The 18,079-nt window shown below is 42.4% G+C and overlaps 1 protein-coding gene across 1 annotated transcript; it reads right to left on the bottom strand.

The window, feature by feature from the left end:
* Nucleotides 1-6,039: 6,039 nt before the first annotated feature.
* LOC133108565 (mitochondrial ornithine transporter 1-like) lies at nucleotides 6,040-13,531 on the bottom strand. The gene is made up of 7 exons (XM_061218147.1): nucleotides 13,416-13,531; nucleotides 9,847-9,938; nucleotides 9,162-9,420; nucleotides 8,671-8,808; nucleotides 7,926-8,101; nucleotides 6,676-6,834; nucleotides 6,040-6,193 (listed from the first exon to the last, which is right to left on the bottom strand). The coding sequence occupies exons 2-7, from the start codon at nucleotides 9,899-9,901 to the stop codon at nucleotides 6,072-6,074; spliced, it is 909 nt and encodes a 302-aa protein (XP_061074131.1). The 5' UTR covers nucleotides 9,902-9,938; nucleotides 13,416-13,531; the 3' UTR covers nucleotides 6,040-6,071.
* Between the last annotated feature and the right edge of the window lie 4,548 nt (nucleotides 13,532-18,079).

Genomic DNA, 18,079 nt, shown 5'->3' with positions numbered 1-18,079 from the left:
CTGGAGACGCCGTGGAGAACGTTCTGCTGCCTGCAACATCCTCCAGCATGACCAGTTTGGCGGTGGGTCAGTGATGGTCTGGGGAGGAATTTCCACAGAAGTTGGATCAGCCTGTGATCTGATTTTTCCACTTTTATTTTGTGGATGATTCTGCATCCAGACCTCCATGCGTTAATGATTTTGATTTCCATTGATCATTCTTATGTTATTTTGTTCTCAACGCATTCCACTATGTAATGAATAAAGATTTTTAACTGGAATATTTCATTCATCGAGATCAAGGATGTGTTTAAGCGTTCCCTTTATTTTTTTGAGCAGTGTATGTTGCACAGGATATTTATTTTACTTGCATGTGAAACTAGAAGATCAGAGTAAATATTTATTAATATTCATTATAAAACACTCAAGCAAGGTAATAGTAGTTTATGTCACCCTGCAGAGCAGGTATGTAGGATACTATGAGATTATGAAGAACACCTACGACAGACAGCTTCCTCCAGAGAAGAGTCTACAAATACAAAGCATACGGATTCACTCAATCAAAGGTGAGACTCTCTGGATCATTCTACACCCTCTCCTAATTTCTCAGCCTCAGTTCAATTTTTTCAACTTTTCCTTGATATGAACCATTTTAGATTACAAATTATTAAAAGAATCAGGAACAAATGGTTTGTATCATATTTTTCCCCAGAAGCCATAGAGGCTAAGTCATAAGTAGTCTGGTACTAGTCTTATAAGTTTGGTAGTCTAAGTCTACCAAAATGGATAAACTGGTAAAAAAATGGGTCTTTAAGATATTGGAATATTTGATGTGTTTTTGATGGTTTGTGGTTTGTTGTGGCTAACTCCAGGTGTGTCTCTCCAGGTGTGGGGAAGGGGGATGGCAGAGACCTGTCGCTGAAGGTGATGGTGAAAAAGGAGACGGTGTTTCAGTGTGTGTGCAGCACACAGGAGAACTGCACAGTAAGGAACAGATCTTACTCTGAGTTGTTATATTCAGCACCGCACTAAACCCGGTATTTCTCCACTATTTCTCATGCTGTTTCAATAACACACTCCAATTAAACCCTTTGCGTAATAGTTTTTTTTTATTGTTAGTCAGTGTTTTAGAACTCCACTGATTCCAATTACCAGTAGTGATTGTTAGATTCCAATCACATACACATTTGTGATCCCACACCCTAATCTTGAATTGAGTTCTTGAATACTCGTTCCCTTCTCCCCACCCTCTTCCCCAGTCTAGGTTCTTGCAGATACTGAGAATAACGCTGTGGTCATCAGTTTTGAGGAGGGCCCCGTTGTTACAGCCATTGTAACAACAGGAGAATGATTGACACACTCTCTGAGCTGTTAACTGTGCAGAATCTACAGCAGTACTGGCTGAATCACAGACCAGGGGCGCTAATAAGTACCTAATAATGTGCTCACTGAGTGTAGAAGTAAAAGTACCCTTTCAGGATTCCTTTGCATTTGTACAGTTCTTGTGCTGTACTTTTTAAATGTATTAATTTATACATTCCATTTGCATTTGTTTGCTGATGATGTCTTATGCCAATCTGTCTTAATTTCACAGATGTCCTGAGAAAAGAAATACTACTGACTACTGTCCAAATAAATCTCTTACTGTTTAATCAGTTGTATCTGCAGGAACCCCCTGTACTGTTGTCTTTTTCCCAGGGTCTTCCAAAGGGATACGAGAACTGCCCCTTTTATTTCTGGTTCAACATTTCATTCGTGGAGAACAACAGGTAGATCTTCTCCCCTTCTATCCTATCTGCTACAGAGGTTCTCTTCTCCCAAGTCCCTGTGTGAGGAATGACTATAGGAAGGTCACTAAATACACGCCCTATTTCACACATCGTTCATGAAGCAAAATTTGAAAATCCATCTCTACTGGCTTTACAAAGTTCAAGTTAACACATTCACAAGAATGCATTGGTCCTCATTCTTGGTCCTGGAGTTGTTTTTGTTGTTACTCAGCACTTAATTTATCAATTAAAGCAGTTATTTAGGCAGTTAACCTGGTCTCTTGGGTCTGAACTGGTTGCTGATATTAAGGTGAAAACATGAACAAAAAAATAAACCAGCACACCTTGCGGCTCTCCAGAACCACTGCAAGGAATGCCAGGTCCTCATGCCAGGTCCTCATTCCTGGTGAATGGTGGCACTGGCAAGCCTGTGATTTAATATTGTGAACTGCATTTGGTACATCATTATTATCCATTATGCTGATTTGGGCTTCTTTTTTTTAATGTCTCTTTAGACTGCACCTGCCTAGAGATGAGTTGGACAATCCGCACAAACCTAAAACCTGGGACATCTACCAGGAGGACTTTGGTCTGACTCTGGCCTTCTGTGAGATGTAATTCCATTAATCTCCAGCAGGGGCACTGATCCCTGCTGATGTTTTAGAATCAGTGATATACACAAGTTTGACCTGTCAAACACGGTTTTGTAAAGATTGAATAATTTAAGGGCTCAGGGCCAAGATGGATGAAATGGTCTGTTCTTGGCATCAAACATGCCTATGGGTGTTCCTGAACACCAAGCACACCTATATTGTTTATCCAGGTGTTCCTGAAAATCTGTCTGCATTGTTTTTTGCAATTAAAGTGTGAAAATTATGTACAGTGTGCATATTATGTGTCTGACAATGATTGCACAGATACTATGTCCTAGATTCGGTTAAAGCTTTTAAACATTTTACAAATTAATACTTCAGTTTAAGTTAACAGTAAAGTTAAGGTTCTATAAGTTCTCCCCCATCCATGGCCTTAATGCATAGACACACATACACACTCACACACACACATAATCACAGGCACACAGACATACATACCCACACCACAAACTTATGCCAAATGCCTTCAGCCCTCCCACAACTTTGCAAATCAATACACTAACAGTGACAAGCACTCAAATCTAGATGATAATTTTTAACATTTTTCCAGTAAAAAAAAAAGCATTTGAAAAAAGCTTGATACAATTTTATTTTTGCAGTGGGTAGTTTCAGTTTGCATTGTCCCAGACCGCCTCACAGAAGTAATGGTCAAACTACACATACAAGTAAGATATCACACCAGGATGTGGTTAGCCCTTGACAACCGAACAGAGAAGGCCTGAGGGTTTATTCAAGGAAATGTTAATGAATAAATGTTCTCCATTTCATCCAGTATCCCTATGAAGCTGAGATTAGAACCACACAGCTAGAATGCTAAAGTCTGCCATGCATTAGGATAACTGAATGAGCTTGATATCACTCAATAGCAGTTAGTGATGAAAATATCTCTATGTTGGCCTATGCTTCAATGCCTGGAGAAGGTACTTGTCAGAAGACGTAGTAGCAAACCGCAGCTATGCCAGTCTCACAGTGTGCAACAGGATGTTCAACACACCACCGTTTGTGTAAATATAGGTTTTGCTACGCTTTGTTGGGGCTGAATGTGACCCAGATAACTGCCAGTTAGGGAGTAAATGAGGGATACAGAAATTATATATTGAAAGCAGGTGCTTCTACACAGGTGTGGTTCCTGAGTTAATTAAGCAATTAACATCCCAGTGCACCCACAACTGTATATAAAAGGCCCAGATTTGAGTCTTTAATTTTGAGTTACAAATAACTGAACATGAAAAAACTTTTCAAAAACAGAAATAACACGAAGTCAAATGATAGAATAGGCAATAGATTATAAGCAAGTTATAATGTTGTTTAAAAAATGCGTGACAGGAGGACGTCATAGGAAGTTAACACATTGAGAAACTCAAAAGGCCCAGTATGGAGCCCAAAAACATGCAGGTGCATGAAGGGCTGATTCATATGCCAAGATACACATACAGGAAATACACTTTGAAGAGTTTGGGAATATGCTTTTGATTTTTATTCAGGAAATAAGGACATCAGAGTTTTCTTTTCTCTTTTTATTGTTCAAACCAATCAGTTGCCGTTTTTAGGACTAAGGAGTCAATATGAATCACACTAGAGAATCACACATTTCCTTGAATAAACCCTCAGGCCTTCTCTGTTCGGTTGTCAAGGGCTAACCACATCTCCTGGTGTGATATCTTACTTGTATGTGTAGTTTGACCATTACTTCTGTGAGGCGGTCTGGGACAATGCAAACTGAAACTACCCACTGCAACAATAAAATTGTATCAAGCTTTTTTCAAATGCTTTTTTTTTTACTGGAAAAATGTTTAAAATTATCATCTAGATTTGAGTGCTTGTCACTGTTAGTGTCTTGATTTGCAAAGTTGTGGGAGGGCTGAGGGCATTTGGCATAAGTTTGTGGTGTGGGTATGTATGTCTGTGTGCCTGTGATTATGTGTGTGTGTGAGTGTGTATGTGTGTCTATGCATTAAGGCCATGGATGATCCTTACTAATAAAGTAGACTACTTACTGTATAAAAGTGCCCCAACTTCAATAAACATAAATACTGTACATCAAGGATAAATGATATAAACAATCATCCATTGATATTATTGAATGTACACTGAGTACTTTATTATGAACACTTGTACGCCTATTTATTCATGTGATTATCTAATCAGCCAATCGTTATATGGGTCAGGAGCTTCAGTTAGTGTTCACATCAACCATCAGAAAGGGGAAGAAATGTGATCAAAGTGACTTTGACCGAGGAATGATTGACTGCTGATCTCACGCTGATTCTCAAGCAGAGAAGTTTGCAGGGAATGGTGCAACAAACAAAAAAATCCAGTGAGCAGCACTTCTGCAGACAGAAATGTGTTGTTAATGAGAGAGGTCAGAAGTGAATGGCCAGACTGGTCAAAGCTGACAGGAAGGTGACAGTAACGCAAATAAGCACACAAGTCAATAAATACCTAAAAGTGCTCAGTGAGTGCATATGGTCAAGCCTTTACAGACGTACACAAATACTTTGTAGTTTTTACACCTTTATAAATATTATTTATTAAAGTAACTTCTCATATAATTCCCTGAATATGAACAGGTAGAATCTTTGATTTTTTTTCACAGAATTTCAATTTGGCAAAACAAACATTCAATTTCCATAAATTTGACCATCATATCCACTGTGGTATAAATACTGCATTGCTTTGAACATACAGATAGATACACATAGTTTATGGGAATTTTTAATCTGGATTCCTGCTGAGTGGTACAGTTTTGAAGGTCCCAGCAACTTGCAGCTTATTTCCCCTTATTCTCATTATTATAATTATTATACTGATTTATATTCTATCATCATCAAAACAGAAACAATACTACGACTTAAAATAAATATGAACACTGTGGGGATTGGAGTGTGTGTGCTTATAAAATTGCTTTTACCTGGAATGTATTCTATTGAAGTCTACACAGCGCTACTTACTCTAACACAGCATGCATAATTGCATAACTCATGGCCAGTTCTGACAGGAGGTTACAACAGGCTTGCTACAAGAAGGAATGTTCTACCACTGCCAAAATGTATGCAGCAAAGCTTTGCTTCAAAATGTACTTTGAAAAACTATGAAACAAATGCAGGAGCTATAATATTTTTGCTGGTCATAACAGATGATACACCATGCCCATGACATAGCTCTGTAGGCTTGACGGTGTATTGTATTAATCACAATTATCTAAAAAAAATAAATACATTAAAATGCACTTTAAACCCTGGTCCCCAAGGTCATGTAGGCTGGTTTAGGGAGAACAGACTGGGTAAATGGTAGGGTAGGTGGTGACTTGGGTAAAAGACTGCTGGAGCGATGGTGATGTTGATGATGATGATGATGATGATGATGTTGAGGTTGATGATGATGATGATGTTGAGGATGTTGATGATGATAATGATGTTGATGATGATGATGGTGATAAGGGTGATGTTGATGTTGATGATGATGATGATGAGATGATGGTGATGATGTGAATGATGATGATGATGATGTTGATGATGTTGATGATGAGATGATGATGATGTTAGTGATGATGATGATGTTGATGATGTTGATGATGAATATGATGTTGATGATGTTGATGATGTTGATAATGGTGATGTTGATGATGATGATGATGATGATGATGATGATGATGTTGAAGAGGACTGGCTCAGCTGTCGAACTGCTGCATCATCAGCTTGCGGCTCAGCTCGTAGGTGAGGAAGAGCGCTCCGTTGGCGGGAAAGGTGCGGATCATGGTGGGGGTGAGGCCGGAGTACAGAGCAGCGAATCCTGTGGGGCGGTACACGGAACACGGCCAATCACAGCAAGGATTGCATGTTTGAGTGCCAGGCTGAGCCCTGCGGTTGCAAACTTGAGCAACATTGCTGTTTCAGCAAGAATCCAGCAATGCAAGCAGCTAATATGTAGAAATACCACACACAGAATTTCCCATTAATAAGCGTGTGATAATAGTTTAACCTATTTATTTACTGATACATCAACTTCGAGGACAGTCTGTAATAGTAGTAGTAGTATTCAGTCATGGAGTCACATTTTCTGAATTCCCTTTGCATGTGGTCAACCTAATTTCCTCTCCACTCCTCACGAAGGTTCTGTCCCATTTCATTACATTACAGCTATTTAGCTCTTTTATCCAAAGCAACTTACAGTTGATTAGACTAAGCAGCATCCCATCACGTTTTTGTTCCGGATGTATTCCCTTCTCCTCTGGTCTCCCTTACTCCCTCTGCAGATTCACAGCTGCCGCTCACCTTCAGTGCGAACGATGCCCATGAACGTTTTGACAAGGCCCTGCTGCCGTCCAGTCAGGGAATGGACCTGGATTCTGGACTTCACACAGTCTATGGGATTCACCACCAGCCACAGGCAGGCACCCCCAAACCCCCCGCTGAACATGACCGGGACCACCCCTGTGAGAGACAAACCCATGTTAGCAAGAGGAAGACATTTTATGTGTAGCTTGAGAAAGCGGACTGGGCGTCTGTCTGACCAGCAGGGGTCTTTGAGTGACCCAGAAATGTATAGAGATCCACCATCTTTAAGGACATTTCAACCCATTAAATGGTCCTTGGAGGGGCAAGGAGGGAAGCGACTCCAAGAGGATGCTTCAGCGAGTGCAGCCTTTGCAGCCATAGCATAACATAATATAATGGTGAGAACAGGTCATTCAGCCCAGTAATTTCCCTACAATTTTCCGACCAGTAAAGTGTACCTCCTGCTTTGTTTGCCTAAAAGTGAAATCGTATCTAGCACTGTGACAAGCCTGTTCCTGAAAACTCCTAGTGTTTCTGCCTCCACTACAGCTACTACTAAGCTACTGCCTCCACTACTAATACTAGCTATTCCACACAGTGACCACACTCTGTGTGAAAAAGTACTTCCTAATATCTGTGCAGAATTTATCCTTTACCAATTCCCATGTATGCCTTCTCTTTTGTAGTGTGTAGTCCCTACACAGTAATTGATCTAGTACTTCTTTTTATGGTCAGAGCGTAGGAGACAAACAGATTGCGCACACAGGATTACTTCACAGCTTCCATACACACGCAATCTAGTACTTCTTTATTCTCAATATTGGCAAGGTCATCTTTTGTTGGAACCCCTGAAAATATATGATCTACCTGTGGATCCACCTCATTTCATCTGCCGTGTGTATAATCGATTGTGGCTTCAAACGGATCCACAGGTCGATCATATATATTTAAGGCTTTTCAAAAAAGGACAAGCTCATGTTTCCTTGCTCAAAGGAAAGATTGGGAGTTCATAACTTCCATGATCAATTGGCTGCCATGCAAGGCATCAACCAGCTCGTCAGGAGCAATTGGGGGTTAAGTGTCTTGCTCAGGGACACTTCGACACACCCAGGGCGGGATCGAACCGGCAACCCTCCAACTGCCAGACGACTGCTCTTACCTTCTGAGCCAATCTCAACCCCCAGCACCCCCCTGAATCAGATCCCCTTTTAATCACAAAGCAGTGCGAGGCCCATAGCGAAGGGTACCGATGTCCTCTTTGTCTCTCCCCATGGATCTGGCGAAGGTGGTCCGGCTCAGCTCGTAACCCCCGAAAAAGCAGAAATACCCGGGCACCTCCCGAACAATGGTGGCGGTCAGACCCTGGTAGAATCCCAGAGGACCGTTGTTCTGCATCACCGTCCTAACGACGGACCACATGGTGCTGTGGAGAGAGAGAGAGAGGGAGAGGTTGGAGACCTGTGTCACGGTCTTCCCTACTGTCGTCACCCCAGTGGTGGAACAAGCCCCCTACTTGAGTAGGGCCAACCGAGTTGCTGTCTACCTTCCTTCACAAGACTCAAAATACACCTGTTTGCACTGCACCTACCCAAGTGCTAACATGGCCCTTCGCATGATGTTCTAGGCTTTTGTGCTGACTGCTACTTTCAGTTTGTTGGTGACTGACTGATCACTGATGACTTAGGATGGGAATCATCTCAGCTTGTTGCTTAAGCCATTGTGTGACACTTTTCTAAGTCATATTGACAAGAACATCTGCAATATCTACAACTAAAGAATATGCTCATATGCATGCATATAAACCAAGGTACAGAAAGAACTTGGACTAATCTATACAGTCCACCATACCAAGAAGAATGTTAATGCTGTTCCTTCACAACCCAATACAGCCCATAAGGTGATAAAGATGTCTATGGAAACCAGTGGGGTTGGTGGGGGTTCAGGAAGGGTCCCTTGCTCCCTCTTCTCCACCCATTCGGGGTGAAAACTCACTTCTGCCCCTTGGCGACCTTGCCAGTGGCCTCCATCTCGTGCATGGTCTGGAGCCGACACTTCACCAGCTCTGTGGGGCAGTCCACCACGGAGGAAAAGATAGAGGCCAGAGATCCTGCACAGGCTTTCTGCACATCGCTGTCAGGACAGATGCAAAAACAGGCAGTCAGGCAGTCGCCTATAAAGGCTTCATCCAAGGCAAATAAAGGTGTTGGGTTCTATCCAAGAGTCGTTTTTTGCTACCTACCATTTCATGCAAATTTGTCAAACCAGGTCTTTTCCAAAAAAATCAAAATGGCGGAAAATCTAGCCAGCTGCTAATGAAAATGCTTGTGTCACAACTGGAAAAAAAAATCATTCTAGGCCAAAGTTATGGCTCAAGAGTTATAAACCAAAAACTTAAAAGTGTTAACGGCAGTACGGATGAAAAATAATTATTACATTTGTTCCAGTGGGTGGATGATCAAGGGCAGGACTAGGTGCTGGCTCACCTGAGTGCGGCCTCTCCATCCAGCCCACACACCCGGCCCACCACGCTCTGGCAGAAGCCGTAACTCATGAAGATCACCGAGTTCTCAGCGATGTTGGTGAGCAGTGCCGGCGTGGTGCCCTGGTACAGGCCTCGCAGGCCCACCTGCCGGTAGATGGACACAAAGCAGTGCAGGAAGCCCCGGTACATGGTGGGGAAGGTCTGCATCTTCACTTTGGCTGTGTCAAAGGGCAGGCCACTGAACACACAGGCCGTGCCCCCTACAGGAGGAAGGGACAGAATGAGGGGAAGTCAGAGAGAGGGAGTGAGAGAGAGGGAGAGGGCGAGGGGGAGAGAGTAAGTGAAAGATGGAGTGAGAGAGGAAGTGAGAGACTGTGACTGAGAAAGACTTAGAAAGGCAGTTAACAGTTAAAGTCCCAACAGCTGATCTTACCGGCAGTGGTTCATACTGTACACGTATGGTGTTCTAAAAGGGTAATATCAATTTGTGAATATAGGATAAAGTTTGGGGAATGAGCTTGTATAATAAACTATGGTATATAAACTACGTGAAGACTATCCGACATATCTCCCTGTTCTATGAACGAGGTGACTGCAGGAATGTGGAGACCCTTTGGCAGTTTTTAAGCAATGTTGTTTATGTTGTTTTTTAACAGTGAACAGCAAAGGGGCGGAGCTGACATTACCTAGGGCTCCAGCAGACAGGTCAATGATGGCCTGGACCACTGGATGTGGCGCCATGGCAACTTGGAATGTGGTCACATGTGGAACTGAACTCCTGCAGTGGATCATACAGTACATTTGGTCATTCGGATCTGACCACATCCCTGATGGCCAGGAATTTCATGTTTTTGAGGAAACAACATTTACACGGAGATACGCGAAAAATATGCGCACTATCCGGATTGTAGTCAGGTCAGAAATGTGATGATTCGGTTCAGAATTCTTGCTTATTCTGGTGTAAAATCCAGCTATGACCAGCTTGAAATGACCAGCTACCAGCACAGCTTCAGCTAAAACGGCTTGAGCTGGTCAAACCATGTTGAGTACGGAGCTGGTCAGAACTGGTCAAGTAGCTACCAGCTGTTTCAAAACATAGCTTGAGCTGTTTTTCTCAGCAGGGTACTACACTGATGGTGAATATGGGGCTAATAAGCACATTCTATATTTTCAGTTACAATTAATATTTAGGCGGCACAGATGGCGCAGTGGGTAGCACTGCCGCCTCACAGCAAGGAGATCCTGGGTTTGAATCCCCGTCGGCCGGGGCCTCTGTGCGGAGTTTGCATGTTCTCCCCGTGTTTGCGTGGGTTTCCTCCGGGTACTCCGGTTTCCTCCCACAGTCCAAAGACATGCAGGTTAGGCTGATTGGAGAGTCTAAATTGCCCATAGGTATGAGTGTGTGTGTGAGTGAATGGTGTGTGTGCCCTGCGATGGACTGGCGACCTGTCCAGGGTGTATTCCTGCCTTTCACCCAATGTATGCTGGGATAGGCTCCAGCCCCCCTGCGACCCTGTTCAGGATAAGTGGATTAGGATAATGAATGAATGAATGAATGAATGAATGAATGAATGAATGAATTCATATTTACCCTCACTAACTTGCCGGCAAAGATAAGGAATGAAATCTGATTTGCAACACCTTGACGTCCAGCTACAGTAACCTTGAAGCCTTAATTCCGTGATCCACGGAAATCACGTAATCTTTTCTGTGGTAAAGTAAGCCTTTCATAAGGTTAATATGTCAACAAAAAGAATATTTTATTTTACACTGTAAACTGCGAATAGCTTGACACCGTAAACGCAGTTAACCGACTGGCTCAGGGGGTGACATGGCTCAGGCAGTAAGAGCAGTTGTCTGGCATTCGGAGGGTTGCTGGTTTGATCCCCCGCCCGGGCTCTGTCAAAGTGTCCTTGAGCAAGACACCTAACCCCCAAATGCTCCTGACAAGCTGGTCGGGGCCTTGCATGGCAGCCAATCGCCGTCAGTGTGTGAGTGTGTGTATGAATGGGTGAATGGAGAAGCATCAATTGTACAGCGCTTTGGATTAAGGCGCTATATAAATGCCTGCCATTTACCATTTACAATTTACCATTCCACGTGCAAATCGGTCTCCAACCTTAACCCTTAAGCGTAATACTACATTACATTACATTAATGGCATTTGGCAGACGCTCTTAGCGACGTACAACAAAGTGCATACCCATAACCAGGGATAAGTGCACTGAAAGACCCTAGAGGGAAGTACAATTTCAACTGCCACCTGTACTACAAAGATAAGGACCAGGGCCTATTTGATTTTTTTAATATATTTTTTTAACAAACAAATAAACAAACAAACAACAAAGCAAAAGTGACCAAACTTAACTATCCAAACACTGCTTACCTAGCCAACTAAAAATACCGAGACACAAACTAAATCACAGAAAGACAACAATTAAGGTTCACAGGTGTCATGATATGTATAAATAATACATCCTGATACATACATGTAATGTGGAAGCCACTAGGTGGCGTTGCGAGAGGATAAAAAGCTATGGCAAAAACCTATAACAGGTCTGTCGTGTCTGCTCCATAAAAAACGGAATAAAACATGGTGTCAGAAGTGGGATGTCATCACTCATCTAAAGTCACAATTCGCCAGACATGGAATTCCTGAGACATTAATTTCAGATAATGGACCACAGTTCAGCTCACGTGAATTCCAAGCCTTTGCCAAAGACTGGGAGTTAATTCACAGAACATCAAGCCCCCATCACGCACAGTCAAATGGAATGGCTGAAAGAGGAGTACAGACTGTCAAACTCATGCTGAAAAAGGCTAAAGCTGATGGAATAGATCCTTATCTGTCTTCGCTGAATCTGAGGAGCACACCTTTGGAGGATATTGGAGCATCACCAGCCCATTTGTTAATGGGTCGGCGTGTGAGAACAAGACTTCCGATGACATCACAGATGTTGACACCTCAAATGGTAACCAATACAGTTCAGAAATTGTTAGTGACAAGGCAAAATAAACAGAAGGAATACTTTGATCAAGGATCCAAAGCACTTTAGAAACTTCAGGTTGGCAAAAATGTCAGAATATGGCAAGATGGAGTGTGGAATCCAGCCCAGGTAACTGAACTTTCTGACCAGCCAAGATCTTACGTTGTCCAGACACCTGATGGACAGGTGTATAGAAGAAACAGGAAGTTTCTGATGCAATCAAAGGAACAAAGTAACACACCAAAAGAAATGGACAACCAATATGTGACTCAACAGAATGTTTGTGACAGCACAGAGGACAAACATGAACTGGACACTCAAAACAAAACAACAACCAGAGATGTCAGCCCAAAAGAGCTTCCAGGTCTCCCTGGTAAAACAGCAAGTGGAAGAATCGTCTCAAAGCCAAGACGACTTGTTGAGGAGTAATAGATCTATGAATGTGTTTTTTTCATAGTTCATAGTTGGACAATTAAGTAGCAATACAGAAAAAAAAGAGACGGAAAGAAATGCTGAAATAAGTGTGAAATAAGTAATGACGCCTTAATGTGTTTTGAAACCTGAGAAATGTTATGGCAGTGTAAACAGTGAGTTTTTTCTTTTGTCATACTGGGCTTTACAGTAACTTAAGTTCAGCATTTGCGTCATGGTTTTTTTATGTTGAAAAAAAAAAATGGAGATGTCATGATATGTATAAATAATACATCCTGATACATACCGTACATGTAATGTGGAAGCCAGTAGGTGGCGTTGCGAGAGGATAAAAAGCTATGGCAAAAACCTATAACAGGTCTGTCGTGTCTGCTCCATAAAAAACGTAATGAAACAACAGGGAGGTAGGGAGGGAGGGACGGGGACGGGGACGGGGACGGGGACGGGGACGGGGAATACTAGTTTAGACGATATAGCTAGCTAATTGTATGCTATGTGCACCTCTGTGAGGTAACTTGAATATTACATTATCCCGAGAATACGCGTGAAATAGAACGTTAACATTGTTGATAACGAGTTGTTAGGATAGCCACTGGAATGTTCCGATATTCGCTAATTCGCTCAAAACAAATAGAGACCAATTATACCATACAAGTAAGTTAACTTAGCTCGGTAATTTAGTAAAATAAGACAGACTAACATGGCGCCGCTTTGCCAGGTGAAATTAATCTTATGGGCCGACGGAATATATAAGGTCAACTACAATATTGACATTAACTATTTCGCAAGTTAGAAACTACAACCATTCATACAAGGTGAATACTCTCAAGGCTCACCTGTTTTAAATAAAAAGATGGATGCGTGTCATGTCCTTCCAAATTAAATTCATAAAGTAACCGGACAAAAAGTCGTACTGAGAGCATGGAAATAACGACTGGACAGTTCACTGAATCTGTACATATGAAATAGTATTAAATATGTAAATAGTCACAGTCATTAGCAAGCTTCTTATTCCGTTTGCTAAGTCGTAGTCACTCGTCTTAGTGCCCGCATGGTTCGTGGTGCCATAAATTAACCGTGCGGTGGCAACCCTAGTGTATAAGAACATCATGTTTTAGAAAAAATAAAATGATGATTATAGGGACTAAAATCGGAAATCAACGCTAGTTTGTTCAATAGCCTATATATGTCGAAGATAGCTTATCTATCGAACGGTATGATGACGGTATATGCGGTCGACATCTATGGGTATTTTGCACAGATTCGAACTTAACGTTAAACATTAATCTATCATCTAAAGACTAACAGAGATGCGACTCCGTAGTGCCAGAACTTTAATGTTGTCCGTGTTTCCTAATCGGAGTATTTATACACTGCTCAAAAAAATAAAGGGAACACATAATGTAACTCCAAGTCAATCACACTTCTGGGATATCAACCTGTCCAGTTAGGAAGCAACACTGATTGTGAATCAATTTCACCTGCTGTTGTGCAAATGGAACAGACAACAGGTGGAAATGAGAGGCAATTAGCAAGACAACCCCTATAAATGAATGGTTCTGCAGGTGGTGGCCACCGACCATTTCCCTGTCCTCATCCTTTCTGGCTGATTTTTGGTCACTTTTGCATTTTGCCAGTGCCCTCACCACTAGAGGTAGCATGAGGCGGTGTCTGCAACCCACAGAAGTTGCTCAGGTAGTGCATCTCATCCAGGATGTCACATCAATGCGCGCGGTGGCAAGAAGGTTTGCTGTGTCTCCCAGCACAGTGTCAAGAGCATGGAGGAGATACCAGGAGACAGGCCAGTACACCAGGAGACGTGGAGGGGGCCGTAGGAGGACCGCTATCTGCTCCTTTGTGCAAGGAGGAACAGGAGGAGCACTGCCAGAGCCCTACAAAATGACCTCCAGCAGGCCACTAATGTGCATGTTTCTGCTCAAACTGTGAGAAACAGACTCCATGAGGGTGGTATGAGGGTCCGACGTCCACAAGTGGGGCATTTGCCAGAGAACAGCAGGATTGGCAGATTTGCCATTGGCACCCTGTGCTCTTCACGGATGAGAGCAGGTTCACACTGAGCACATGTGACAGACGTGACAGAGTCTGGAGACGCCGTGGAGAACGTTCTGCTGCCTGCAACATCCTCCAGCATGACCAGTTTGGCGGTGGGTCAGTGATGGTCTGGGGAGGCATATCCTTGGAGGGCCGCACAGACCTCCATGTGCTAGCCAGAGGTACCCTGACTGCCATTAGGTACCGGGATGAGATCCTCAGACCATATGCTGGTGCAGTGGGCCCTGTGTTCCTTCTGATGCATGACAATGCTCGGCCTCATGTGGCTGGAGTGTGTCAGCAGTTCTTGCATGACGAAGGCATTGATGCTATGGACTGGCCTGCCCGTTCCCCAGACCTGAATCCAATCGAGCACCTCTGGGACATCATGTCTCGTTCCATCCACCGACGCCACGTCGCACCACAGACTGTCCAGGAGTTGACTGATGCCCTGATCCAGGTCTGGGAGGAGATCCCTCAGGAGAACATCCGTCGTCTCATCAGGAGCATGCCCGGACGTTGGAGGGAGTGCATACAGGCACGTGGAGGCCACACACACTACTGAGCCTCATTTTGAATTGTCTTGAGGAATTTCCACAGAAGTTGGATCAGCCTGTGATCTGATTTTTCCACTTTTATTTTGTGTATGATTCTGAATCCAGACCTCCATGGGTTAATGATTTTGATTTCCATTGATCATTCTTATGTTATTTTGTTCTCAACGCATTCCACTATGTAATGAATAAAGATTTTTAACTGGAATATTTCATTCATCGAGATCAAGGATGTGTTGTTTAAGCGTTCCCTTTATTTTTTTGAGCAGTGTATGTTGCACAGGACGTTTATTTTACTTGCATGTGAAACTAGAAGATCAGAGTAAATATTTATTAATATTAATTATAAAACACTCAGAGTAAGCAAGGTAATAGTTGTTTATGTCACCCTGCAGAGCACGTATGTAGGATACTATGAGATTATGAAGAACACCTACGACAGACAGCTTCCTCCAGAGAAGAGTCTACAAATACAAAGCATACGGATTCACTCAATCAAAGGTGAGATTCTCTGGATCATTCTACACCCTCTTTCCCTATTTCTCAGCCTCTATTTCTCTTCCCTATTTTCCCCAGAAGCCATAGAGGCTAAGTTATGTCTACCAAAATGGATAAACTGGTAAAAAAAAATGGGTCTTTAAGATATTGGAATATTTGGTGTGTTAGTGGGTTTGTGGTTTGTTGTGTGTGTCTCTCCAGGCTTGGGGAAGGGGGATGGCAGAGACCTGTCCCTGAAGGTGATGGTGAAAAAGGAGATGGTGTTTCAGTGTGTGTGCGGCACACAGGAGAACTGCACAGTAAGGAACAGATCTTACTGTGAGTTGTTATATTCAGGACCGCACTAAACCCAGTATTTCTCCACCATTTCTCATGCTATTTCAATAACACACTCCAATTAAACCCTTTGCATAATAGTATTTTTTTATTGTTAGTCAGTGTTTTAGAACTCCACTGATTTCAATTACCAGTAGTGATTGTTAGATTCCAATCACATACACATTTGTGATCCCACACCCTAATCTTGAATTGAGTTCTTGAATACTCGTTCCCTTCCCTCCACCCTCTTCCCCGGTCTAGGTTCATCCAGATACTGAGAATAACGCCGTGGTCATCAGTTTTGAGGAGGGCCCCGTCGTCAGTGGAGATGTGAAGGTCATGTTTGCGTACAGTGCAGTGAGTATCTCAGTAAACACACGTACATTGCTTGAATAATATTATTAGACAGAGACATGCTGGTGTTTCCTTTGGTCTGACTCTGGCCTTCTGCAAGATGTAATTCCATTAATCTCCACCAGGGGCACTGATCCCTGCTATTGTTTTAGAATCAGTGATATACACAAGTTTGACCTGTCAAACACGGTTTTGTAAAGATTGAATAATTTAAGGGCTGAGGGCCCTTAAAGGCTGAGGTGGATGAAATGGTCTGTTCTTGGCATCAAACATGCCTATGGGTGTTCCTGAACACCAAGCACACCTATATTGTTTATCCATGTGTTCCTGACTATCTGTCTGCATTGTTTTTTGCAATTAAAGTGTGAAAATTATGTAGAGTGTGCATATTATGTGTCTGACAATGATTGCACAGATACTATGTCCTAGATTCGGTTAAAGCTTTTAAACATTTTACAAATACTTCAGTTTAAGTTAACAGTAAAATTAAGGTTCTATAAGTTCTCCCCCATCCATGGCCTTAATACATACACACTCACACACACAAGCACACGCACACAGACATACATACCCACACCACAAACTTATGCCAAATGCCCTCAGCCCTCCCACAACTTTGCAAATCAAGACACTAACAATGGCAAGCACTCAAATCTAAATGATAATTTTTAACATTTTTCCAGTAAAAAAAAAAAGCATTTGAAAAAAGCTTGATACGCACTTGTATTTTATTGTTGCAGTGGGTAACTAAAATGTCATACAATCAGTTTCAGTTTGCATTGTCCCAGACCGCCTTACAGAAGTAATGGTCAAACTACTCCTACAAGTAAGATATCACACCAGGAGATGTGGTTAGCCCTTGACAACCGAACAGAGAAGGCCTGAGGGTTTATTCAAGGAAATGTTAATGAATAAATGTTCTCCATTTCATCCAGTATCCCTATGAAGCTGAGAATAGCACCACACAGCTAGAATGCTAAAATCTGCCATGCATTAGGATAACTGAATGAGCTTGATATCGCTCAATAGCAGTTAGTGATGAAAATATCTCTATGTTGGCCTATGCTTCAATGCCTGGAGAAGGTACTTGTCAGAAGCCGTAGTAGCAAACCGCAGCTATGCCAGTTTCACAGTGTGCAACAGGATGTTCAACACACCACCGTTTGTGTAAATATAGGTTTTGCTACACTTTGTTGGGGCTGAATGTGACCCAGATAACTGCCAGTTAGGGAGTAAATGAGGGATACCGAAATGATATATTGAAAGCAGGTGCTTCGACACAGGTGTGGTTCCTGAGTTAATTAAGCAATTCACATCCCAGTGCACCCACAGCTGCATATAAAAGGCCCAGATTTGAGTCTTTAATTTTGAGTTACAAATAAATGAACATGAAAAAACTCTTCAAATACAGAAATAACACTAAGCGAAATGATAGAAACCAGGCCATAGATTTTAAGCAAGTTATAATGTTGTTTAAAAAATGCGTGACAGGAGGACGTCATAGGAAGTTAACACATTGAGAAACTCAAAAGGCCCAGTATGGAGCCCAAAAACATGCAGGTGCCTGAAGGGCTGATTCATATGCCAAGATACACATACAGGAAATACACTTTGAAGAGTTTGGGAATATGCTTTTGATTTGTATTCAGGAAATAAGGACATCAGAGTTTTCTTTTCTCTTTTTATTGTTCAAACCAATCAGTTGCCGTTTTTAGGACTAAGAG

This window comes from Conger conger, chromosome 13 (genome assembly GCF_963514075.1).
Source record: "Conger conger chromosome 13, fConCon1.1, whole genome shotgun sequence".
NCBI lineage: Eukaryota > Metazoa > Chordata > Actinopteri > Anguilliformes > Congridae > Conger > Conger conger.
The sequence above is the reverse complement of the archived record's forward strand: the minus strand, read 5'-3'. Positions and strand labels throughout refer to the sequence as shown.

What these genes read in the sequence shown, in the direction of transcription:
- LOC133108565 (XM_061218147.1), bottom strand. Translation starts at nt 9,901, where the DNA reads ATGGCGCCACATCCAGTGGTCCAGGCCATCATTGACCTGTCTGCTGGA. An exon ending in CCTGTCTGCTGGAGCCCTAG is followed by an intron (nt 9,421 to 9,846) that starts GTAATGTCAGCT and finishes TTCCTCCTGTAG; the next exon opens with GGGGCACGGCCTGTGTGTTC. An exon ending in GATGGAGAGGCCGCACTCAG is followed by an intron (nt 8,809 to 9,161) that starts GTGAGCCAGCAC and finishes CTGTCCTGACAG; the next exon opens with CGATGTGCAGAAAGCCTGTG.